We start from the raw sequence: 25339 nt of genomic DNA, 5'->3' as shown, positions 1-25339 counted from the left end.
TTATTTCTAAAGGTAAACAGCACAGTTCTCACTTTAAAAAAATGGTCATAACACTATAAATAGGCAGCACCATAAAATACAGAAGTGTCTAGAAGCTGGTAAGAGAGGGGAGTATGAAGTTAATGTATTCATACTCTGCCTATGGTATCCTTACCTTTTTTTTTTTTTTTTTGAGATGGAGTCTGGCTCTGTCACCCAGGATGGAATGCAGTGGCACACTCTCAGCTCACTGCAACCTCCACTTCCCAGGTTCAAGCAATTCTTCTGCCACAGCCTCATGAGTAGCTGGGACTACAGACACATGCCACCACACCTGGCTAATTTTTGTATTTTTAGTAGAGACGGGGTTTCATCATATTGGCCAGGCTGGTCTTGAACTCCTGACCTTGTGATCCGCCTGCCTCGGCCTGCCAAAGTGCTGGGATTACAGACCTGAGCCACTGCGCCCAGCCCGGTATCCTTACTTTTTATTTGCATTTCCATAGTTAACCAGTTGGTCTGGAAAAATGTGAGACTATTTCTGATGCGACATGACTCCTGATAAAAAGTTCTAGTGTATATTTCCCTGTTTGTATACGTGAACCAAATTAAAACTTAGCCCACATCAAACATATCCTCTCTTCAGGATACAGCCCCATGTCATCTCAGCGCTTCATGACAACTTTGGCAGAAGCCTGGAGGGAGTAGGAAAGATTTGTCGGTTGACTCTACTCTCTAGTTACTGTTTCAGCCCGAGGAACTGCTCTACACTGACGCTGCTGACCTGTTTTGATTATCACTTTCCTGGAGTGATGTCCAGACTCCTGGCCTCTGTTATGGATTGGATTGGGTCCCTCAAAAATGCATATGTTTAAGTACTAACCCACAGTGTGACTATATAAGGAGATAGGGCCCTAAGAGGTAATTAAGGTTAAATGAGGTCATAGAGGACGGGGTACTGTAACCAGATAAGACTGATAGCCACCCATGAGCCAAGTCTCACTAGAAACCAACCCTGCCTGCACCTTGATCATGTACTTTTAGCTTCCAGAACTGTGAGAAAATAAACTTCCGTTTAAGCCACTCAGTCTGTGGCATCTTGTTATGGTAGGGTGAGGTGACTAATACAGTCTCCCAGCTCTAGCATAAAGGATTTCCTTCATTTTTCTCAATACAACATTTACCACATTTTTCTTCTTCCTTTTGGATTATGAGGGCTATTTTTGCACCATGTATTTCTAGCACAGACTCCATGGCTTCTGGCACAATGCATGGCACACGAACTCAGTATTTAATGCATAAAATTAGTTTCAACTCCTGCAAATGGGGAAAGGGAGTAAGAGGAAGAAGAGGTGAGATAAGGAAGAGTGCTGTGGAGGAAAAATGGCCCATGCAATGAGAATGGAGCTAACTTTCACTCTAAGTACCAAAAGCCCCCAATAATTTATCTAATCTTAATGATCTTTTTTGTTCCATACAATTAGCATGTTTTCCTATCTGTACTATAAAATTTGTATTAATATATGCTGCTGACATTTGAAAGTTGTCCCACTGATTGCTTTATCTGTTTCTGTCCCTACCCACGTTGCAAATGCTTTGTCAAGGGGCTTGTAAATTCTACTCAGGCCAGGCGCGGTGCTCATGCCTGTAATCCCAGCACTCTGGGAGGCTGAGGTGGGCGAATTACGAGGTCAGGAGATCGAGATCATCCTGGCTAACAGGGTGAGACCCTGTCTCTACTAAAAATATAAAAAATTAGCCGGGCATGGTAGCAGGTGCCTGTAGTCCCAGCTACTCGGGAGACTGAGGCAGAATGGCGTGAACCCGGGAGGCACAGCTTGAGTGAGCTGAGATAGCGCCACTGCACTGCAGCTTGGGTGACAGAGCAAGACTCTGTCTCAAAAAAAAGTAAATTCTACTCAATCTTCATAGTAACTAAGCCAATACTAGACATGGTAGTGTTCGGTGAAGTCATGTTAATCTAATGACAAATGTGTGAATTTCAGTAGTTTCTCTTTGATCCAAAGGAACAGGCTTATATTTTCTTGTCTTTCAACAGAGAGCCAAGAACTCTTCAGAAATCATTTTCATGGGTTCCAGGGCAAGTCTTTCCTCTTATGGGACAAACTGAAACACTATCTATTTTGAGGATACTCAAAAAGCATCTTAGCAACTTCATGTTTTTTCAATGCTATGATGGTGACTTTTGCCAACGCTACTTGGTACTCAATGTCCAGAATAAACTAGAACACGGTATTGACCTCCAGGCTGGCCTCTTTACATAGGCCTTCTTTCCAAGGACTCCATTGGGTACATGACAGGCATCTGAGAAGTACTGAAAGGACTAACTTCAAAAGACCATCTTCTAATAAAAGTTCAGAACCAAATAGTTTTTTTAATGGTATTTCTTCACAGGTATTTAATAAATGTTTTTAGACCTATGATAAAAATATGCTCCTAAATGTTTACATATGCTTATAAACATATTAAATTAAAACACAAAAACTTCAAAAGTCTAAAAGTTTATTGCCAGAATAGCAAACTTCATAAAGACACCTTTTTAAAGTACATCGAAAATGACAAGCAAAATAAACAGAAAACTTTGACCAAAGAAAAGCAAAGATTGCTCCTGTCATGCACATATAGTCAAATTAACACCAAACCAAATAAGTACGTCAAAGACTATATCGGTTATACAATCCACACTCTAAAACTAAGGAGACTTATTCCAAAATGCTTGGTTTTGGGTTGGGGGTTTGAGAGGGGAGCTGGTGCTGGGAGGGTAATTTTCTCCTAATACAGAATATGGAAATATTTAGATGAGAAGCAGAATGACTAAAATATCAGTGATCCATTTAATTTTTTTCTCCAAGCATAGAAAACTGTATTATAGGCTTCCAAAATTAAAGAATTGATCAAAAATCCAAACACGGAAGAGAAGAAACAAATCCTAAGTTCAATTTGTGTTACAACTGATTGGCACTTCAGACGCACTGCATCCAAGTGTACTACTTATTTAAGATGAGCTAAGAAGATAAAAGCCAGAACAGCCTTTACTATTTGATTTCAATCATGGCTATATTTTCTGTAAGCATAGAACGTCCTATCACTCTACTGCAATAACTGGGATTTTCTTTTTTATTATTTAATAAATTGACAATTCATATAAATGAAGCCAAGGTATAGCAACCACTCCCAACTGACTACTAGTGCCCAATAGAACTACTGCTAAATGAGTAGGAGTAAGAGTAGGAAGAATTCCCTGTGGCGTCAAAGCTTCCTCTCCGGGACCCACTGCGGGACCCGGAGCGAGATCCGGAGCGGGATCCAGAGCGGGAGCCGGAGCGGGAGCCCGGAGCCGAAGACATGTTGTAAGGGCTGGGTAAGCCCTTGGACGACACGGAGGCGGCTTCCAGAAGGCGCAGCCCAGTGATATCTTCTACCATGGAGCGATTTATGGCATCCTTATAGGATATTTTTAATTTGGTTTTGGGGCATGTCAGGATTTTGGCATAGCTGCTGGTGTCTTGCAGCCTCTGTGCGGCGCGGCCATCGATGAAACCCTTCCGGATGGCTTCTTCTGTGCTTATCCTCCCATGCACTTCCGGGTCAACAAGACCTCCCGTGAGGTACTGGAACTCCAGGAAGCGCTGGCCAGCCTCGTACGGGAGCCATTTTTCTTTCACTGCCTCTGCCGCCGACATCTTCTTCTTTCCCTTTACACCCTCGAAGCCTATGAAGGCTTTCTGAGCAGGCTTCAGCCTGGTGGCCATGTCTTGGTCAATCACACCCTGGGAGACTGCATCCTGAAGTGACAGCTTCTGGCCCGTGGTTGGGTGGATGATGCCGCCTGTGCAGGCCTGAGCCTCCAGAAGCCTCTGACCCGTGATGCTGTCGACGATGCCCCGCTCTATACCTTCTGTAATGGAGATTTTCTCTAGGTTTTCTGTGTCAAAGATGGCTGCAATGGGGCTCGATTCTTCCAGGGTGTCGGAAAAAGAGCTGCTCCTTATGGTTAAATTCCTGACGCTGGATATGGTGGAAATCTTACTTACTGAATCATGGCGGGTGCTGCTAAAAACATCATCGCTGACACCACTGCCCATGCTGCTGCTGGTGCCAACACCATTTTTCAAGGAGATCATGTCAGCAAATTGAGTGAGGCTGAGGCTGCCGGATCGGTACTGATCAAAGAACTTCCTGTCAACAAGGCCCTTGTCAATAGCATCTTGAATATCATACTGACTGCCTGTCTTTCTGTCTACCAGGACCACCCTGGTGGAGCCATCTGATCCCGTGATGGTTATTTCTTCCCATTCACATTCCTGCTCACACAGTTCTTTGAAGGTTTCATAATCAATTAGGCCCTTCTTGTAGGCCTCCTGAACAGACATTTCTTTATTGGTTTCTGGGTCAACTATGACCACTCTACGCTTCCTGAGGGTATTCTTTTGTGATGTCTGCACCTGTTTCTTCTTTTCTTTCAGAGGCAGAAGACAGAGCCCTGTATCCTCATCCTTAATGCATCTTTCTTTTAGTTGCAGATAGGTAAGATTTTCTTCAGTGTTGGGGTCAAAAAATCCTTTAGTATCATCACTTGGATCTGAGAGAATCTCACTGAGTTCCTCATTGAAATAGCCCCTCTTATATGCTATGTCAACTGGTAAACGATGGCTCTCCTTTGGGTCAATGATCCCCCCGGTTGCGATCTGTGCTTCTAATAAGCGAATACCATGGCCCTTTTCGATGAGTTCCTTATTCATGGCTTGGAACAAAGAGATGATGTTTCCTGTTTCAGGATCATTATACCCAGTGACAGCTCGTTCCGCAGACAGGAGCTTCTCTTTGAACTCAATGCCCACCAGACCTCTCTTGTAGGCTTCCTCCACTGGTAACCTCAAGTTGCTAACAGGATCCACTATAAAGCCAGTAGCTGCTTGGGCTTCCAGTAACTCCAGAGCAGTACCAGGCCGGACTAAGCCAATTTTCATGGCCTCATAAATGCCAAGCTTCTGTTTTGTGGTCTCATTGTATATGCCTGCTATGCAGCTTGAACCCTGGAGGAAGTCCTTAATTCTCTCACCAACCTCGTCATAAGAAATCTGACCAGACTCCAGTTCATTGACAGTGGACGGTCTCAATATACCAGAATCTACTAGCTCAGTGACGGTCACAGGTTGTCTGATTCCTTGGAAGGACATGCTTCTCTTCTGTACTGAAAGCAAGAGCAGACCAGTGTGTGGTTCGATTCTACACCGTTCCTTCAGCTGCACATAACTGACCTTCTTTTTGGTGATTGGATCCACAAAGTTTTTCTGACTATCTCGGGGATCATTCAGGGATCGATACAAATCTCTATCAATCAGCCCCCGGGCCAAGGCGACATCTTTTGGCAAAAAGACACTGTTCACAGGGTCTACTACACCCCCTGAAGCAATCTGGGCTTCCAGCAGGCGCATTCCAGTTTCTCTATCAATTAAATTTTTCTTGATGGCTTCTGAAACAGATACTGTCTTGCCTGAAAATGGATCGTCAAAACCAGTGATAGCTTTCTCTGCTGTATATATCTGCTGGCGGTCATCGAAGTCAATGAGGTCCCGAGCTATGGCACTATCGACAGTCAGCTTCTCATTCCGATGGGGATCAATTATACCACCTGTAGCTGCCTGGGCCTCCAGAAGCATGACTGTGGATTCTGGGCTGATTAATTTCTTTCTCTTGGCCTCTACCAAAGAGTACTTTTCCTTAGGAGAAGCAGATGCTCCAGCAATAGATCCTGCACCCCGAAGGAATGGCTGGATTTCAGAAGCAACCTCTTCCACTGACTTCTTCCCCTTCAGTAGTTTGTCCAAGGTTGTTTTGTCGATGAGCTGACACTCATAGAGCTGCATTGCTGTCACCTTCTTCCTCAGCCCATCAAACACCAGCTTGGAGGTGTCAACGGTCCACTCACACTCAGTCTGGGTCTCCCGATGGGACCCATATGGGCGCTGTCTGAGTTTATCGATCTCCCTCTGATATCGGGAGCGTTCTGTTTCTAACTGTGACTGTGTCTCCCTGGTAGAATCCTCCAGCTTACGCCTGCACCTCTCTTCAATTCTCTTGATCTCTGCTTGGAGTCTTTCGATCTCACTCCTAAGACTGTTCTTCTCTCTCTCACTCTTTTCTCTTTCTGATTCTATCTTCCTAATTGCCTCCTCTTTGCGGGAATATTGAGTCTTCCACTGATTCAGGTCATTCTGAATTTGCTGTTTCTCACACTCCAGGCGCTGTTTCACCCGGGTTTCTGCCTCTAGAGTTGCTTTTGCACGATTCAGCTCATCCTCCAGCCTCTGCAGCCTTGCCTTGTCTTGCTCCAGGACTTTGATTTTCACCAGAAGGCTCTCTCTTTCCTGCACCACCTGAGTGCACTGATTCTTGGATTCCTGAATCCTATTAGATGCCTAGAATTGAAAAAGAAAGAAATGGGGAAAAAAATAATGTTTTGAATCATATCATATTACTATCACAACTTCTATTCTTGTATCTATCTTAAAAAAAAAAAAAGGCTTGCTTATTTTTTCTTTCTACATTTTCCCTGGGTACACTGTAGGCTTGCTATTTTACAAATTTGTGGGAAAAATTCTGCAGATATATGTTACCACTTCGATAAATGGCTTCATAGTTACTACTTTTTTCTATAGAAGGAACTATAAGTTGTAGACCTGTCTTACTCTTAACAATAATTATGCTTTAAAAAATGTGGGGAGTTTTGTTCCAGGTTATCATACCTGCTATACCTACATCTCACCTGTTACAGCTAGACGAACATACTTAATGAAGCAATACAAATATGTGAAGGTATCTATTATAGATAAATATATAAATATATATTATATAATCTTATACTTTTATATATATAATACATACATATATACACACACGCATACACACACCAACCCAGCCATACACAATATTTGTCTGTAGAAGTTAAATGTATTAGAAGTTAAAGAAGTTATTTTTAAATTAAGGGTTAGGAGAAGAAAAGCCAAACAAAAGGAAACACACTAGGGCCATGATCAAAAGCGAACACCAAATAATCCATGCAAAAAAATCATCTAAGCAGGCAAAAGAAAAAGTGTTTTAAAAATTGCATAGGGAAACACTTTAGTATGACTTCTATTTAAGAAAATTTTCATTACAAATGTGTGCCATAGCTCACTAAATAAGAGCTAACTTCTAAGAAGCAGAATGGAACATTTGGAGGAAGTTATACATGTATTAGTGTTCTTAAAAGCAGGGCCAAACACAGGCTACCCAGAGATCAGCATTTGATGCAATGAAAGAACAGCAGGGCACACAGCATTGAAATTATTTTAAAGCAGTTATCTGGATTATGACAAAGTAGTAGAGCAATAAAAAGAAAAATTAGATTTTCTATAAGCATCTATTTAAGCAGCAAGAGCACAGTTCAGATTAGATAATAATGTGATGAATAATTTGAGAAACAGTGAAGCTGTGATCAAATATTTGTGAATACCTCTAAAGCCTGCTTTTGGAATTTCTCAATTTCCTGTCTCAAATTTTCCCTCTCTCTCTGTAAATCATTAATCAGCCCCTGCAGTTCCAGGGTCCGGTTGTTGCTGATCTGCAGCTGGTTCCTTAGTTCTGAGATGGTTGCATTTTTATCACTGTCCGCTTCGCTTCGTCCCCTCCTCAGGTCATCGTACTCCAGCCTCAGGTTCCGCAGTTCTTCTTCCAACATCAAGTGCTCCTTGGTGAGGTTCTCTGTGAGAGACTGCAGCCTCTCAATTTCTATTTTGCTTTCATTTAAGCTTCTGCTTTTATCTTCTATCGCCTTCTGGAAATGCTCATTCCTCAAGTGACCTTGTTTGACACTGTCCTGTTCCTGGAGTAACTGCCGCCTCAGGGCCTCGACCTCACAGGAGAGCCTCCTCAGCTCTTCCTGGGTCCTCTGCTTTTCCCTCAGGTGGCCATCCAGCACGTCCCTCTGCTGCCGGAGGTCATCCTCGCTCCTCTTCTTAACAATGGACGCCTGCTCCAGCTGCTGGGTCAGGTTGGTGATTTTGATGGCTTGCTCCTTCAGCGACCTCCTCATGCCTTCCAGCTCTTCCTCCAGCTTCTTCCTCTTGCAGGAGTCTTCTGACGCCGTCCTCTTCAGCCGATTCAGCTCCTCTTCCACCTTCTGCTTCTGCAACTGCAGGTCTTTCAGAGAGCTCTGGAACCGCGTGATATCCTGGTCCTTCACAGTCCTCTCCTGGGAAACCCTTTCATAGTCGATTCTCAGGCGTGTCAGTTCTTGCTCCTGAACCTTCAGTTTGTTTATTGACTCCGTTGCACTACTGTTTGCTTTCTGCAGGTCATACTGGACCCTTTGTAATCTCGCGTTTTCATCTTCCAGGCATTTCCGCTCATTTGTTTCTTTGTCGATCAGTTGTTTTAACCTTTCTATCTCCTTGTTTTTATCCTGGATGGTTTTGGCAGCATCATCAAGAGATTGCTTATATCTTACGCTCTCCTCTGTTCGCATCTGAGTGACTTGTCTCAGCTCAACCTCCAGCTGCTGTTTCCTCTGAGACACCTCAGAGCCAGTGGCCTTTTGCTGCTGGACATCTTCTTCCACCCTCCTGAGATTCTCTGTGGTCTGGGTTAGAGTGTTCTTCAGCCTCTTTATTTCTTCAGACAAGCTCCTGTTTTCGCGGGTGAGATTGTCTATCTGAGCCCGGTAGCCACTGGTATCCTCTTCCTTCTGCATGGTGAGCTGGTGGATGGTGGTCTTGGTGATGTTGATCTCGGTCTCGAACTGATTTTTTAAGCTAATGATCTCCTCATCGTAATTGTTTCTTACCTTACTCAGTTCATTTTCATATTCCCAGCGGCGCTTGGCCTCCTCCTGAAACTCAGCTTTGAGTCTCTCGATCTCCTTATTTTTGTCCTGAATGGTCTTGGCAGCCTCCTCCAGGGACTGCTTGTGCCGGGCATTGTCCTCAGAGCGCTGCTGCATGACCTGCTTCAGCTCTATCTCCAGATGCTGCTTCTTCTGCATGATCTCAGAGCCACAGGCCTTTTGCTGAAGGGCATTTTCTTCAGCTCGCCTTCGCTGCTCAGTGGCCTGCAAGATGCTGTCATTGAGCCTGACAATTTCATCCTTCAGATCTCGATTTTCCCTTGAGAGTCTATCAAGCTGGTTTCTAAGATTTTTGGAATCATCCTCTTTTTGCATGGATATCTCCTTGATGGTAGTCTTCGTAATGTTAATCTCTGTTTCATACTTGTTCCTTAAATTACTCATCTCCTCATTATAGTGGTTTCTTACCTTTGCCAGCTCATTTTCATATTCTCTCTTCCGGGCGCCTTCGTCCTGGAGAAGAACCCTCAGCCTTTCGATCTCGTACTCCTTCTCCTTGATGGCTTTCTCAGACTCTAACTTCTGCCAACCAAGGTTCTCCTTTTCACATTGCCTTGCTTTCTGCAGTTGGTCATAGTCATTCTTCTGTTGGTCAAATCTGTCTTCCACAGATTTTCTTCTTCTCTTTTCATCTTCAATCTCATAAGTCAGTCGGGTGATCTTCTCATTGAGTTCTTTTATTTGGCCGTAGCACTTGTCTAGATTTTGCTTAGCCGACTTCCCGTCCAGCTCAGCCTGTCTCTTCAGCTCCTCCAGGCTCGCAAGCTTCGTTTTGAACTGGGAACACTCTGCCTGGTATTTCTGCAGGTTCTGGTCCAGGAATTTGTTCTTATTACAGTTTTCCGAGTTGGCATCTCGGGCCAGTCTGAGCTCTTCTTCCAAAACTTCGATCTTGGTATTTTTCAGCTGTGGAAGTGAAATCAGAAATTATGTCAAAGGAAAAACACCTCACATTCCAAGAAAGAAGCAGTACTTTTCCCCTCCCCGACCAATGTGCATTCTCATTTCTCTTTACACACATGGACACACATGTAAAGAGTGACTAGGCAAAAATTCAAGAAATCTGGATTCTCATCATAATTCTTCCACCAGCTGCTCATATGATCTTAGCAAATGATATATTACCTTTGAGTCTGAGCTACCTCATCTGTAAAATGAGGTAATTTCTTTCAAGATCAAAAGCTTATGATTTCATAAATTATGTTCCCTTTATTTCCAGTTTACACTAAAGTAAGTTTACATATAAACTCAATTTAAGTATCATAAATGAGGAATAAACAGAACAATCACTCAATATAAAAAATTCAAATATACCTAGTCCAAGATGTTATCCTTAATACAAAGAAATAAAGCAAATTCCTTGACCAAACATTAAATAAAATGACTTGTTTAGCAAAGTTGTTGCAATATTATGAATATTACTTAAGTTCATTTAAAGCAGTGTATTGGAGCATGGAAATAACCCCAGACTTACAAACAAGCAGTACTATATTAAACCTTTAGAGGAAATACAGTTTTACCAGGATGTGTCCAAATCCACGTTATAATGTGGAAGTAATAATAAGGTTCTATTCTATTTTCTTTGTTGATGCTGCAAGGAAAGATAGTAGTAAATTACCTTCAGATCTTCCAGACTCTTCAGCATCTCACTTAAGAACCTGTAATAGTCTCCAGATCTTGTAAGTAGTTCAATGTACCGAGCATGAACATCTGCAGCCTTGGAGAAAAGGAAGGAAAGAAAGAAAAAGATATTGCATTAAAAAAAAAAAAAAGTCCTATGTAATTTGACCAATTTTGTTTTCTAAAATAGTGAGATTATAAAGAGTGAATTTTCTTTAGTGTGTTCATTCCAAAATCAGCAAAAGAAAGTACAGCCAAACAAAGGGTCAAAAATGCATCCCATTCTCATCTCTCCAGGCTGTTTCCCCTAAACCATCTGACAGGTGATAGTCCCTGACATGTTTGAGAAGAGGCTGTCTTTTAGAAATTTCTATATTTTCCACTTTTTAGAAGTCTCTCTCATCAAACCCAGAAATTTAAGCCCAATTTCTACAAAGACTCTAAATAACAGATTCCTGATGATTTCTGAAAACGTATCATACATCAGTGACTCACACCAGAGGGCGCATAATCTGCTATTAAACCTCTTAAAGTGGATACCCTATAACGGGATGAAATCAGCGATGGTAAGGAAGACAGGCAGGAGACCGGGAAAGGGGAGAACCAGAAGGAGGGGCAGGTTTTAAGAGATACGCGATGACATATATACCTCTTGCAGAATCACCCCAGAAGGCGACTGTATCATGGTCCTTTTGATAGGTATGTTCAGCAGAGTCTCCAGTCCGGAGGTATATGAGGCCAGCTGCAGCTCATAATCCTGCAGCATAATGAAGTTTAAGAAAAGTGTTCTTCATGGACTTAAAAAGCATCACTAACAGCTACAGTTCCACAGTTTCAAATCATTGGACTGCATATCTCATTGCCAACCCCAAAGACAATGCGCCACTAGTGGCCAAGCAGCTAATACTGCATTACAAAACTGGCCAGGAGCGGTGGCTCACACCTGTAATCCCAGCACTTTGGGAGGCCGAGGCGGGCAGATCCCCTGAGATGGGGAGTTCAAGACCAGCCTGACCAACACGGAGAAACCCTGTCTCTACTAAAAATACAAAATTAGCTGGGCATGGTGGTGCCTGCCTGTAATCCCAATTACTCAGGAAGCTGAGGCAGGAGGATCACTTGAACCCAGGAGGCAGAAGTTGCAGTCAGTCGAGATCACACCACTGCACTCCAGCCTGGGCAGTAAGAGCGAAACTCCGTCAAAACAAACAAAAAACCATTACTAAACCAAGCAGTACATCTTTGTATGCTAAATGGAGAATGCAGCACCTACCACCAGTCGAAGGATAGAAACCAGCCATTCAAATGGATACTACCAATGTAGAATGAACTGAAGCTAACAGATTTTTAATTTTTATGGTTTGTTCAGAAAAGAATATATACAGACCATAATTACTATCCTCAAGAAGTGTATACTCTTTACAACAAATCAGCAAGCCATGCAGTTAATAATAATCTTGGTGAAACACCAACATTCTTTATGAAACCAACATACCTTAATTGAATTTGCACAAAGTTCAGCAATTTTTTGTACTTCCTCTGATTTGTCTCGTTTGCCAGATATTTCATTGTGCAAGTTCTATACAAAAAGTAAAATATTTACCAGTGTTAATGCATACAAGTATTTTTAAATAAATGTGAGTTCACTCTTTTACCACTGTTATTTGTACCTTTTTTTTCAGCTTATTACTACATATACTTGTCTCATATTCTTATAGTTAGAGCTTAGGAGATGAGCATTTTTTCCATTCCAAAAAGAGAAGCAAGCTCTTTAACTTACTATCTGTAAGAGGTTATTTTCTAGTCAGCCTGTTTTCTGGGCCTATCCCCTCAATTTATAAAGATAATTTATGATAACATGAAGAGAACAATATTACATTATTTCTATGTTCATAATTGCATTTCCTTATAGACATCTCAGTTGCTTTTCCTCTGGGCATTCTTTAAGCCTTCACAAAACGGATTAATAATATTAAATATTCATCATTTCAAACCTAGGCACTGATGCAAAAGCCAGAGGAGAAGACGAATTACACCCAATTAATCTCAAAACAGCTATGGAACAAAAAGTTGGCTTATACCTTCTGCTCATTCAAAAACCGCATGACTGTGTTGGAATCTCCAAATTTCATGGATTCTAAGGAATCCTGACGGCGCTTAGCATCATAGAGCCACTTGCAGAAGGCCTGATAGTTATCACGATAATTCCTCAATTGCTTGATTTGTTTCTCCAAGTCCCATAATCTGGGGGGAAATAGACACAATAAAATGATTATCTTATTAGTTCCTAAAATATGTAACAGAGGGTCACCCAGAAATTCACTTGGTATAGACCCAAGAAAACTGATCATATTCCCACACAAAAACTTATACATGAATGTTCATAGCAGCACTTTTTATCGCAGCCAAAAACTGGAAAAAACTCAGGTATCAACTGATGAAAGGATCCACAAAATGTGGTACTGCCAAACAATGGAGTATTATTCAATCGTAAAAACACATGAAAAAAATAGAAAATGACGTACTGAAACATGCTACAACACAGATGAACTTTGAAAGCATGATACTAAGTGAAAGAAGGCAGTCACAATGGACTACATATTGTATGATTCCAGTTATATAAAATTTCCAGAATAGGCAAATTCCTATTCCAGAGATTTTTTAAACTCTTACTTGCAGAAAGGCCTTTCTTTTTGGTCTAAGATTTCATTTTCATAAACTTTTGGAGAATGCTAACTCAAAGCAGCTACTCCTTCCAAGAGTCGTAACAAGAGTTTATAGGGCACAAAAGAGCTGGCTAAAGGGCTTCTGCTGTTTCTCTAAGACCCTGGATGGCACCTGGCCTGCACAGGGTTGGCTATTGCGATGCATTCTCCTTCCATTTCTAACAAACCTGCATACAGGCAGTCCGTGAAAATAGCATCTGTTATGCCTAACTTACACAAAAAACAAAACCTCTGTTTTCTACAATGGCTCCCCTCAAGTGACATTATCTTGTGAACAACCAAAAGAGGAGAAGATGGGGAAGGACGGGGAGGAGGCTGGCACACCTGAAGTCGATCTGTTTATCTATCCTTTGCCAGCGGTCTGTCAGCTGTGTGACTTTTTCACTGAACTTGCCCAGGTCCAGGTCATAAAGCGGATACTGCTGTGAAGTCTGAGAGTGGATCTGCTGGGCTTTCTGTAGTTCTGTCTTCATGGTGGCCAACAACGACTTCTTCAAGTTCAAGTCATTTTTTATTTTCTGCAAGATGAAAAAAAAAGATTGCAAATTAATCCCTTCTCCCATTGTATGCTACACTACCAGTCACCAAATCGGGGGGAAAAGTTTATAAAACACTTTAGAATATTCATAATTTAAAGTGTTAACAGTCAATCCAGGAAAATATATTTACTGAATTGCATTTCCCAGTATTTGTTCCAATAATCTAGTTCCTTGTGCTATCCTGTTACAATTATAATGTATATGAAGTTTCTAAGAAGTCCCACAGAAAAGAAACCAGTTTAACTCAGCATTCCCCAAAATAATCCCATCACGACTTACTTTCTCATATAGTTCCTGCTAACACACTCTGGAAAACAGAGTTACAGAGATGACAACTGATGTCAACCTATGTGGCCACAGGAACCCACTAATCCTCAAAACTCATGAAAACCTAGTGAAGCTTTATAATTGGGAGCTCAGTTCTGAATTAGTTCCTGTAAACTGGGCCACGGTTATAAGCTTTCAAGTTACCTTCAGTCCACAGCGGTAAGCTTCCACTTTATCCAGGTCCAGGCAGACAGTTTCCTCCTCAGTGAGCCTGGCTTCATAAACCTTTAACATGTCTTCTGTTTGGAGAATAGCCTGGAGCAGTGCCCTTACTGTGCATAAGCTGGAAAGAACAAAAGAAGCAGATAAAGTTGCCAGTGACAGAATTAGTCGGTGAAGATTTGGCTCTCACAGCTAGTAATGAATGAGAACAATGTCAAAGCAGATAAAAATTTATTTTGTCTTTTTTTCGTATCTATTGTGATTCAGACCAACATTTTGTATTCACTGAAGAATTCTCAAGTTCTCCTTAGAGCATAACTTAGTTCTAAGATAACATTATAGTTCAGAATAGTGGAATTAACATGTGAGGCTAGCGGAATTAACATGCTCTCCAAACCACAGAAGGATGTAAGTAAATCTCTAGTGACAGAGAAACTGCAAGGCAAGCATCTAAAGCAAATGAAGTCTGACAAAAAGAAAGCTTGAGAAAAGGAAAATATGAGATTAGTAATAGCTGAGTTTACCTATTTAAGTAGCCATCTGTAACACCATTGATATTTTCCAGTTTCTGAAATAGTCCAAATACTTCATTCTGTAAATAGCAGTACTTTTCGGAACCTCTGAAGTTGGCAAGCATATCTTTAAGCTGGTTGAGAACCTCAGCAATTGCTTGTGAATCATTCTGCACACTCTGTCAAAAATGAAGGAAAGTTCTTTTGATTTAGCTGTCTGATTCTTTTTATTACTGTATATATTTAAGGTGTACAATATGCTGTTTTAATGCACATAGACACAGTGAAATGATTACATCAGGTAAGTAAGTTAACATATCAGTCACTTTCCATGGTTATCTTTTTTTGTATGTGTGGTAAGAGCACCTAATATCTACTCTCTTAGAAAAATTTCAATATACAACACACTATAAGATTACTACCTGTAGTCTTCCTGCTGAATTTAGATCTCTAGATTTATTTATTTCACACAAATGCAAGTTTGTATCCTTTACATCTGCCCATTTCCTCCTCCCTCCCCACCCCTGGTAACCACCATCCTACTCTCTGTTTCTATGCATTCAACTTTTTTCTTAGAATTTACACATAAGTTAAATCATGCAGTATTTGTGTCTGGTGTATTTCACTTAGCATAATGTCCTCCACGTTCATCCATGCTTTTGAAAATGGCAGGATCTCTATTTTGTTTTTGTTTTTTTTTTTTAAGACAGAGTCTCGCTCTGTCGCCCAGGCTGGAATGCAATGGTGCGATCTTAGCTCACTGCAACCTCTGCCTCCTGGGTTCAAGCAATTCTCCTGCCTCAGCCTCCTGAGTAGCTGTGATTACAGGTGCATGCCACCACACCCAGCTAATTTTTGTACGTTTTAGTAGAGATGGAGTTTCACCATGTTAGTCATGCTGGTCTTGAACTTCTGACCTCGTGATCCACCCACCTGGGCCTCCCAAAGTGCTGGGATTACAGGTGTGAGCCACCACACCTGGCCCCAGGATCTCTTTCTTTTTTAAAGGTAAATAGTACTCCACTGTGTGTGTAGAGTCATGTGTCCAATAATGATGTTTTGGTCAATGATAAACTGCATACACAATGGTGGTCCCATAAGATACACACACACATATATATACATACACACATACATATAAACACATACACACACACACACACACACACACACACATCTTTTTTAAAAAGAGAAGGGTCTTGCTCTGTTGCCCAGACTGGAATATAGTGGTACAATCACAGCTCCCTACAGCCTCTAACTCCTGAGCTCAAGCAAGTAGCTGGGATTATAGGCATGTGCCACTGCATCCAGCCCCCATAAGATTACAATACTATATTTTTATTGTATCTTCTCGACATTTAGATATATTTAGATACACAAATACTTACCATTGTGTCACAATTGCCTACAGTATTTAGTACAGTAATATGCCCTACAGGTTTGTAGCATAGGTGTATAGTGGGCTATACCTTCTAGGTTTGTGTAAGTATGCTCTATGACGCCTGCATGACCAAATCGCCTAACCATGCATTGCTTAGAATGTACCCCTGTCACTAAGCAACACAACTGCATGCCGCAGTGTCGGCATACTGATCCCACAGAGGTGAGTACTCTGCATTGGAGCTGTGTGATTCTGATGACCGTTTTTGCCCTTAAAAAGTCCACTAAAAGTAAAGGATTCAAGAAAGAGAGAGGAGTTGACCTTCTATTTCTTTCTTGAGTATGGCCTCATTAGCACTGTAAATGTGGTCCTCTTACTTAGAATATCTGTATTTTGGCCTTCCAGTGCAGTGTGCCCAGGTTTGGTTGAGGAGAAAATATCACTGAGTTAGGAGCTGACACACGTGGGCCGTAGTCACACTCTGTCTATGGCTTTGAGATTGTATCTCACCAACCAAATCTCTTCATGTCAGTGTCATGTCTACAGATAAAGATCATTCCCCCTGTCTAACCCATATCATAGGTTGTTCTCTGCAAGAAGCCAATTTAATGCTTGTGAAAACTTTTGAGATGGACTGTAGCCTGATTCAACAACCCAAAAACTGTGAAAACTTTTGAGATGGGCCATGAAATGCTTGTGAAAACTTTTGAGATGAACTGTAGCCTGATCAGCAACACACAAACGAACAGTTTAACCCCCAGCCTGATAACCGTCTACAAATTTGGAAACATAAGACATAAGGAAATCCTGCCAGAAGCCTGTTTTATTGAAAATTAATATTTTTGCCTAAAAACATTTAAACTAGGATTTTTTTTAATTCATTTGCAGGTAAATAAAAATATACAGGGAAATCAGGCAAATACTAGCAGATACCTACCTTAAGCTCATTAATTTTCACTGTGATGTGGTGTGAAGACCCCTGGTCTGCTAGAGGGAGGTTTTTGAGAGTCATCCTGCCCTCGCAGTGCTCTATCTGCCTGCGAATCTTCTGCAGCTCCATCAGCATCCATGTTTCTTGCTTGTCATTTTCTCTGTTGGTTTCAATTACTTTATTATGATTGACATCTTGGCAGGTTCCATGATGAGTGATTTCAGTTTTGGTCACTGTAAAAAGAAGTTAGGGCCACAAAAATCAGAGAATACCTAACTATCAAGGTGCTAGGCCTCAAAAAACATCCACACTACCTAAAAGTATACCTTCTTCCTTTGAATTTCAGAATCAATTCTGAACATTTAGTGCATGAAGAACACTGGCTATATAGCATTCAGAGACATGGTTCTGAAACTAGTTTTATGCAAACTCCTTTCTTTTTAAAATGGTATGGATGGTTGATACAAAGAGAAAGATGTCCCAAGCTGACCTGTCTGGTGCTGGGGGTGGCCAGGGAGCTGAATGACCAGAGTCTGGTAATGCTTCTGGGCATCGGTGAACTGAGACTGTATTTTCCGCTTGTCGTCATCTCCAAACATCTCCGAGCCTTGGCTATTTCTGATGAACTCTTGGTAATGTAACTCAAGGTCAGCTATCGTCTTCGTGTAATCTTCCTGCCGCATTGTTTTCAGCTGAAAGGAAACAAGCAGAAGTGATCTGGGATTTATGACTGCCCCACAGTGCAATAGAGAAGAGTTGGCCAAAAAATGCCACCCGCTAGATGGGACTCAAAGCAACACTCATCACAGGCTCATGAAGATATAAAAGGTCTTTTAGGGCTTAGACATTGCTCCCAAGAACCACAGGAATGGGCTGCTAATTTTTTTTTTCTTTTTGCGAAATATTATGCAGAAGCCCTAAATGTAAAGCAGAGCCCAGCAAAGCTGCTCCAACTAAAATGAGAAAAAGGGCTCGGGGGACCCCAAAAGGTACTTTCTGTGCCCCTCTCCTCACTTCCATCCTTGTCACTCCTAAAGGATCTCCCTTCCCTGCTAGGACTCTTCAGACCACAATCTGAAAACAACTGATTTAGAGTAACTAACACTTAGGGTGCTCTTCCAAGAATTCCATCCCACCTTTTACTTCTGTGATACCCAGTTAATCCTTTATGACCTAACTTTCCATTACATCGAAGGAGCATAGGGTCCAGAATCTTACAGGAGTGCATGGCTTTTCCACAGGCACTTCGGGCTTGCTTGTCAGGCCACCTGAATTAGTATTACCTCGTTCTCTCATAATCAGCCATATGCTAATCCCTCCCGTTCTCTATTGGACAGACTAGAACCTCTAAGGAGGGCTGAGCTGACTTGCTTGATGAGACACAAAAGCACTGCTACACAGCAAGAAGGTCGAACTGTTGGACACAAGCACTGCGGAGGGCAGCACGGCCCTACCTCCAGGCAGCTTAAGTGGCCCTGAGGACATACCTTGGCGATCGTCATGGCCCTGATCTTCTCTATGTCAATCATGCAGTAGTGCCAGGACACCAGGCTCTTCATGTTGATGTAGAGTTGGTTCCACAGAGCCAAGATGGCTTCGTAGTACTGCTCAATCCTAACAGGCACAAAGGGAAAACATGCTAGAGCCAGGCTTTCACACTTCATCGCAAATGGGAAACCTGGACATGCTCACACCACTGCACAAAAACCTACGACAGCCACTCATAAAGTAACAGGTGGAGGTATAACTTTTAAAACAGTTCATAGATTTGGATTCATCTACTCCCCAAAAGTACATTCTGAATTATCTACATTATTGGCTGACATATATACTACAACTTTTTGTTGTTGTCTTGTTTTCCGGCAACTTTGTGATTGACAGAGGTCTAAGGCAGGATGGTAGGTGCATTAGATGCCAATGACCCAAAGCTTGGTCATGAGCGCACAGCAGCTTACTACACTACTCTCCCTATTCTGTGTGTGGTTGAAGATTTCCATACTAAATGGTTTAAAGGAATCTGCCATGGACAATCTGTTAAATGAATGTTCTTCCTACAGTGAGTGAATGTTGATATTAAAGGCATTTTATATTTGTGACTACATGTAAAATAATTGATTTTCTAAGAAGAAAAGGAGAACCTTAAAATGATGTCTTTGAAGTACATGACAAGTATTATTCACTCTGAACCCCCTACAGTCAGACATTCCTTTTTTTTTTTTTTTTTTGGAGACGGAGTTTTGCTCTTGTTGCCCAGGCTGGAGTGCAATGGCACGATCTTAGCTCACCACAACCTCCAACTCCCGGGTTCAAGTGATTCTCCTGCCTCAACCTCCCGAGTAGCTGGGATTACAGGCATGTGCCACCACACCCAGCTAATATTGTATTTTTAGTAGAGACGGGGTTTCTCCATGTTGGTCAGACTGGTCGCAAACTCCTGACCTCAGGTGATCCACCTGCCATGGTCTCCCAAAGTGCTGGGATTACAGGCATGAGCCACCACGCCCAGCCAGACATTCACTTTTATCCTTCAATAACTATTGTCTCTTCAACAATTTGCAAGACAAAGTGAAGGTGACCTTCACAAGGTTCCTTTTTTTTAGAAGATGGTTATTATAACAAGGCACCGTGTATCCAAGCTTCAGGTGTAAGCACCTGCCCTCTTCCTCCACCCTCGTGTTCATGCGTGCATGCGTGGCTTTGGGAACCTGGATGACTTACTTGCCAGAGAGGTCCACGGCCAGGGGGTTCGGAGGAGGGATGATCAGCCCCACGGAGGGAACGAGCATGTCAACGCCTCCCGGGCCCGTCACGTACCACTTGCTGCGCTCATTGTTGTCCTTCAGGATACACTCATCCCCCTTATGCACGATTTTCTGTAAGGCAAGCAGCCCCGGGGTTTGGCTTTATTCATAAGTATGTGTTTTTATTTTTTTTCTCAAAGATAGAAACAGAGATGAACACATGCAAATTATTAAAGCTTTTACCTTACTTGTTCCCCTCAAATGAAACTGATCATCATACAACTCAACAATACTGATGCTTTAAATGATATATGTGAGCCTAAAAGGTATACACGAAGTAAGCTACATTTTATTTACTTGGTCTCACTATGTCACCCATAGTGAGTGACTTTCACTTTATATGCAACATAAAAGTATCATTTCTCATTTATCAGAAATTTAAAGATGAGAGTGATCACAGACAAGTTTTACATACTAGAAGAAAAGTATTAAGCCTTATGAATTTTTAAAAGTTCTAAAATTAACTATTGTCCTTATTATTGACAACTACCATATGATTCACAACAGAGCTGCTGCTTTTGTTCCATAGCTGCTGCTTTCATAGATCAAAGACATTGACTATGGTGATTTTTGAACTCTAGATTAAGTGTTGCTTTCTTGATGGACCAAAATTTGCATGTAAAGACAGGGAAAACTTTTGTATCATTCTAAATGAGTACATACCTGGTCTTGTTTGTAGTCACAGAGAGCCCTGAGAATAATGGGTTTATTGCTTCTATAGTCTGGGTTACGAGGCTTCAGCTGTACAATCTTCTTAGACTTGTTTACCAAGTTCTGCACCTGACGCTTGTATTCAAGGATTTTCTCTCGTTCTTTCTGCAATTGTGAAAAAGATCATACTTTAACATAGGAACCCTGTGAGTTTAAGAGGAGATTTTCAAACTGCATTAATGTAGCCACACGACACACTATCACTGCAGTTGCATTAACTGTAAAAAGTCACAAATTCGTCAGCAGGAAACAGGAGAACCTTTCATGATAACACTCTCCAGAAGCTACACAGGCAGGAATTAAGTGGGCAGGGAAGAACATCCTTGTGTGAAACGGCTATGTTGATAAAATTTGAAGTATGCTTTCCCAAAGGAATTGTCATGTGAAGTAATGTTCTCTCTGTTCTTATTTTCAACAAATTGCCCAGACTGAAGCAAAAGTAACTGTCAGGAGTAGTTGGGCATGTAAAGAAGTTCATTTTGAGAAAAGCCACCGGAAGCTGAAGAAGGCGCTGGCTTGGCTCTGGGCCTGAGTTGTACAATAATACTAATCAGAGCCAGTTGCATCCAAGGCATGTGTTTTATCTCCCTGACCAGGCACAGCTGCTGAGGTTCGGGGTCTGAGACGATACCTCCAGCTCCTTGATCTGTTCCAGCAGGTGCTGCAGGGGCATGTTCTTGTCGCAGGGGTACTTCTTCCTAATGGAGTCCTGAAGCCCCTTCAGGTATGCTTCAGTCGACTGGGCCTCTTCAAAAAACTGTGAAGGATGAGAGTGATCAGTGAATGAACAGCAAGTCAATAAGCAATTTCATCTAGTAGTTCTGTTTCAAGCACTGTTATCCCTAAGCCTCTGTTTGACAGGTGGCTAAAGGAAAAAATTCGTGCAGAAAGTATTTAGGTATGTGACAGCGGGAAACTATCTGTGGGACTGATGGCAAGGTTACCAATCTATGCTCCTCTGCACTCAAAACCAATGAAGAGGATTTATGCAACATTTTGAAGATTATTTTCAGTGTTTTATAAAACACACTCAAAAGATTAGGTATTAAGACCTAAATAGCAATGAAATTATTACTAAATATAAAAACCTGAAAGTAGGCAGCATTTTCTTTCAGATGAACATCAATGCACTTGGTGATCTGAAGAATCCAGCTCCACTGCGTCTGCAGAGTGTCCATATAGGCCTGAAACAAGAAAATGTCAGCTGTCTTAGCCTAGCTCAGTTGTACAGATGTGTACGCACCAAGAGATAGGTGAGCCTGCATGAAAGCTAGTAAGCCGTTTTTATCCCATTCTAAGTCGAGCAGATATTTTTCTAAAAGTTGGAAAGAGAATTTCTCACCATATAACTCTTGGTAAGGTCAAAACTGGATTTTACAATCAGCTTTCACAAATAGACACCATGAGGAGTCTTAGTCAAAATATGTATCACCCGAATAGCAGAGATACTGACCAATCGGAACCATCACTGGGGCTAGCACCGGAGTGGCGTCCCTTTGCCACACCAAGCCCTGTTCCTGGAGGGTTGCTGAATCATGGGGAGGTTCGAGACATCCAAGCAAAGGGCTTAGGGGGCTCAAGACAGTGATTCTTACCAACTGATATGAAAGTTTCTGGTTTATTTATTTATTTATTTATTTTTGAGACGGAGTCTCACTCTGTAGCCCAGGCTGGAGTGCAGTGGCCCGATCTCGGCTCACTGCAAGCTCCACCTCCCGGGTTCACACCATTCTCCTGCCTCAGCCTCCCAAGTAGCTGGGACTACAGGCGCCCGCCACCACGCCCAGCTAATTTTTTGTATTTTTAGTAGAGACGGGGTTTCATCGTGTTAGCGAGGATGGTCTTGATCTCCTGACCTCGTGATCCGCCCGCCTCGGCCTCCCAAAGTGCTGGGATTACAGGCATGAGCCACCATGCCCGGCCAGGAAGTTTCTGGTTTTTTTAACAAGCAGTAAGGCCACACCAGTGCTACCAGCTAATGTCAGCCTTGAGCGTGGCCCACAGATGGCAGTCTAGGGCAGCGGTCAGCAAACTATAGCTCAAGGGCCACATCTGGCCCACTTCCTGTATTTTTAAATAAAGTTTTATTGGAATACAACCACATTCATTTACACAGTGTCTATGTCTCCTTCTGCACTTTAATAGCAGAGTTAAGTAATTGTAACAGAGATCAAATGGCCTGAAAGGCTAAAATACTGATTGTCTGGTCCTTTCCTGAAAGAGTTTGCCAACCCCTGGTGTAGGGAATTGATCCCAGAATAAAAAATAAAGTTGGCATAGCTTTAAGTCTTATAAGAATTACTCATTTGGATAGTCTTACTTTGTGAAAAGTTTCCTTTTGTTTCCTAACAAAAATATAAACCTCATGAAGCCTACCTCAATTTTGTCTGAAGCTGGATGCTGATTGAGGACAAGTTGGTCACTTTCTTGTTTCAGCTTATTGAGCTCTTTTTCTTTAACTTCCAGTTGACTCATGCGTATCTGTGAATGAAGAAATAAGAAATCCTTTGGAGCAAGTCATCATTAAACTTCCATCACTCCCACAGCACTTTTTAAAAGTGAAATACAAAACTGCATTTTGGAAAGGAACAATGCCAAAGAATCATGCTGTTTTCCCCAAGAATCACAGCATTTTTAAGGCTGAAAAGGATGTTTGCTCCAGGTGAGGATGTGGCTGAGGCTTACTCAAAATGACACAGGAGGAAAGAAGAGCTACAACCATCCTGAGGTTTTCTAATCCCAGGCTTCCACCCACCCTCCTGCAGTGCCATACACACCCTGGGTTATCTGAACGTACCAGTTCTTACCCTCTCTAAACAAACTATGTTCTTCCGGCATATTAAACAATGTATTGCCCCTCTTTTTCTTTTTAACATTATTTTCAGTTCAGGGATACATGTGCAGGCCTGTTACACAGGTAAACTTGTGTCATAGGGATTTGTTGTACAGTTTATTTCATCACCCACGGATTAAGCCTAGTACCCATTAGTGATCTCTCCTGATCCTCCCCTCCTTCCACCTCCACCCTCTGCCCTCCGAAAGGCCCCAGTGTGTGTTGTTCCCCTCGATGTATCCATGTGTTCTCATCATTTAGTTCCCACTCTTAAGTGAGAACATGTGGAACTTGGTTTTCTGTTCCTGCGTAAGTTTGCTAAGGATAATGGCCTCCACATGGAGAAGTTTTCAGGAAGGACGCGTTTTTCATGACCATGTCAAAGAAAGTTGAATTGCAAGGGGCTGATTAAACTATTCATAGGCCATTCATTCCCCGAGCTCCCAGCTCTTCAAGGCAACAGGCTCAAGGCAAGCGTCTACAGCCACGTGGGGCGAACTTACGGAGAAGGCCTCCTGTTTCTGAGCGATGTTGGTGTTCTTGTCACTCCAGTCGTACAGCAGCTCCTCCTCCTCGCAGTCATTGATCCACATGATTTCCCGGGACGTGGCCTGGATGATGTTCTGCAGCTGTCGCAGGTGATCCATCCTCTCAAAGGACGCTTTCTACACAGGAAGTTCAAAGGCAGCATTAAAATAACAATATGTGGATGACTGGTGTTCTCTACAGGTTTATAGATTAACCCTGTAGTCCCTTTTACAAAAAAAAAAAAAAAAATCACACGGATAGGAAAAAATGTTAACCTTGTGCATTCACTGACCACCTGGTATGGGAAAAGACCTATCCAAACTTGCAGTGAATAAGAAGGCAGCAACTCTTTTTTTTTTTTTTTTTTTTTTGAGACAGAGTGTCACTCTGTCGCCCAGGCTGGAGTGCAGTGGTGCAATCTCAGCTCACTGCAACCTCCGCCTCCCAGGTTTAAGCGATTCTCCTGCCTCAGCTTCCTGAGTAGCTGGGATTACAGACATGCACCACCACGTCCCGCTAATTTTTGTATTTTTAGTAGAGACGGGGTCTCACCAGTTGGCCAGGCTGGTCTCGAGCTCCCAACCTCAGATGATCCTCCTGCCTCGGCCTCCCAAAGTGTTGGAATTATGGGCGTCAGCCACCAAGTCTGGCCTTAAATTTTTTTATTCTTCTACATAAGGTCTTTTTTTGGTATTTTTTACTGATACAGTTGTACATATTTTGGGGTACACATGATACCTGGACACATGCATACAATGTATAATGATCAAATCAGGATAACTGGGATATCCATCACCTCGAACATTTATCTTTTCTGTGTGTTGGGAACATTACAAATATTTTCTTCCAGCTATTTTGAAATATACAATAAATTATCATTAACTATAATATCCCTAGTGTACTATCAACTATTAGAACTTATTCCTTCTATCTAACTGTATTTTTGTACCCACCAATAATTAGTTTTGGACTATAAGGGGGAAAATGGACTCAGAGAAATCAAGCTTTTCCTACCTTCTCCCCAAAAATTCAAAGTGCTATAACTCACACCCCAGCCCAATAGGAAAATCACTGTGTCACCACCAGTGACGTTATTTAAAATTATCATTGCCAACAAGGAAACATTAAAAAGTAAAGATTCGGTGACACAAATAGGCAGAAGAATGGAAATCTCTCCTCTTATGAATCAAGTAACTGCTATGACAGAGTCTGTCATAAAATTGTGGTGATGATCTGGTAGACCTCTATCTTGAGAAAAATAACTTTTATTTTTGCTTAGACTTCATAAAAAAGACTGCAATTCACAAGTGGCAACGTTTTCTTGCTTCAACTGCAAGTATTTAACAAGTGCCATTTATGTGACACAACTTGAAAACAGAAC

The 25339-nt window shown here is 41.9% G+C and overlaps 1 protein-coding gene across 1 annotated transcript in view; it reads right to left on the bottom strand.

The window, feature by feature from the left end:
• Positions 1–2485: 2485 nt before the first annotated feature.
• The window catches only part of DSP (desmoplakin), a 45493-nt gene continuing 22639 nt past the window's right edge, over positions 2486–25339 (bottom strand). The window contains exons 6-23 of the mRNA XM_011989686.1: positions 23934–24095; positions 22974–23078; positions 21686–21781; positions 21229–21354; positions 20550–20702; positions 19804–19958; positions 18573–18699; positions 17576–17777; positions 17092–17318; positions 14786–14952; positions 14244–14382; positions 13558–13751; positions 12589–12751; positions 12003–12086; positions 11157–11264; positions 10506–10604; positions 7499–9793; positions 2486–6422 (exon numbers count right to left, since the gene is read on the bottom strand). Coding sequence (XP_011845076.1) covers positions 3186–6422; positions 7499–9793; positions 10506–10604; positions 11157–11264; positions 12003–12086; positions 12589–12751; positions 13558–13751; positions 14244–14382; positions 14786–14952; positions 17092–17318; positions 17576–17777; positions 18573–18699; positions 19804–19958; positions 20550–20702; positions 21229–21354; positions 21686–21781; positions 22974–23078; positions 23934–24095 — 7839 coding nt within the window. The 3' untranslated portion in view covers positions 2486–3185. The remainder of the gene's footprint in view (positions 6423–7498; positions 9794–10505; positions 10605–11156; positions 11265–12002; positions 12087–12588; positions 12752–13557; positions 13752–14243; positions 14383–14785; positions 14953–17091; positions 17319–17575; positions 17778–18572; positions 18700–19803; positions 19959–20549; positions 20703–21228; positions 21355–21685; positions 21782–22973; positions 23079–23933; positions 24096–25339) is intronic.

Source organism: Mandrillus leucophaeus, unplaced genomic scaffold (assembly GCF_000951045.1).
Source record: "Mandrillus leucophaeus isolate KB7577 unplaced genomic scaffold, Mleu.le_1.0 Scaffold36, whole genome shotgun sequence".
Taxonomy (NCBI): domain Eukaryota; kingdom Metazoa; phylum Chordata; class Mammalia; order Primates; family Cercopithecidae; genus Mandrillus; species Mandrillus leucophaeus.
The sequence above is the reverse complement of the archived record's forward strand: the minus strand, read 5'-3'. Positions and strand labels throughout refer to the sequence as shown.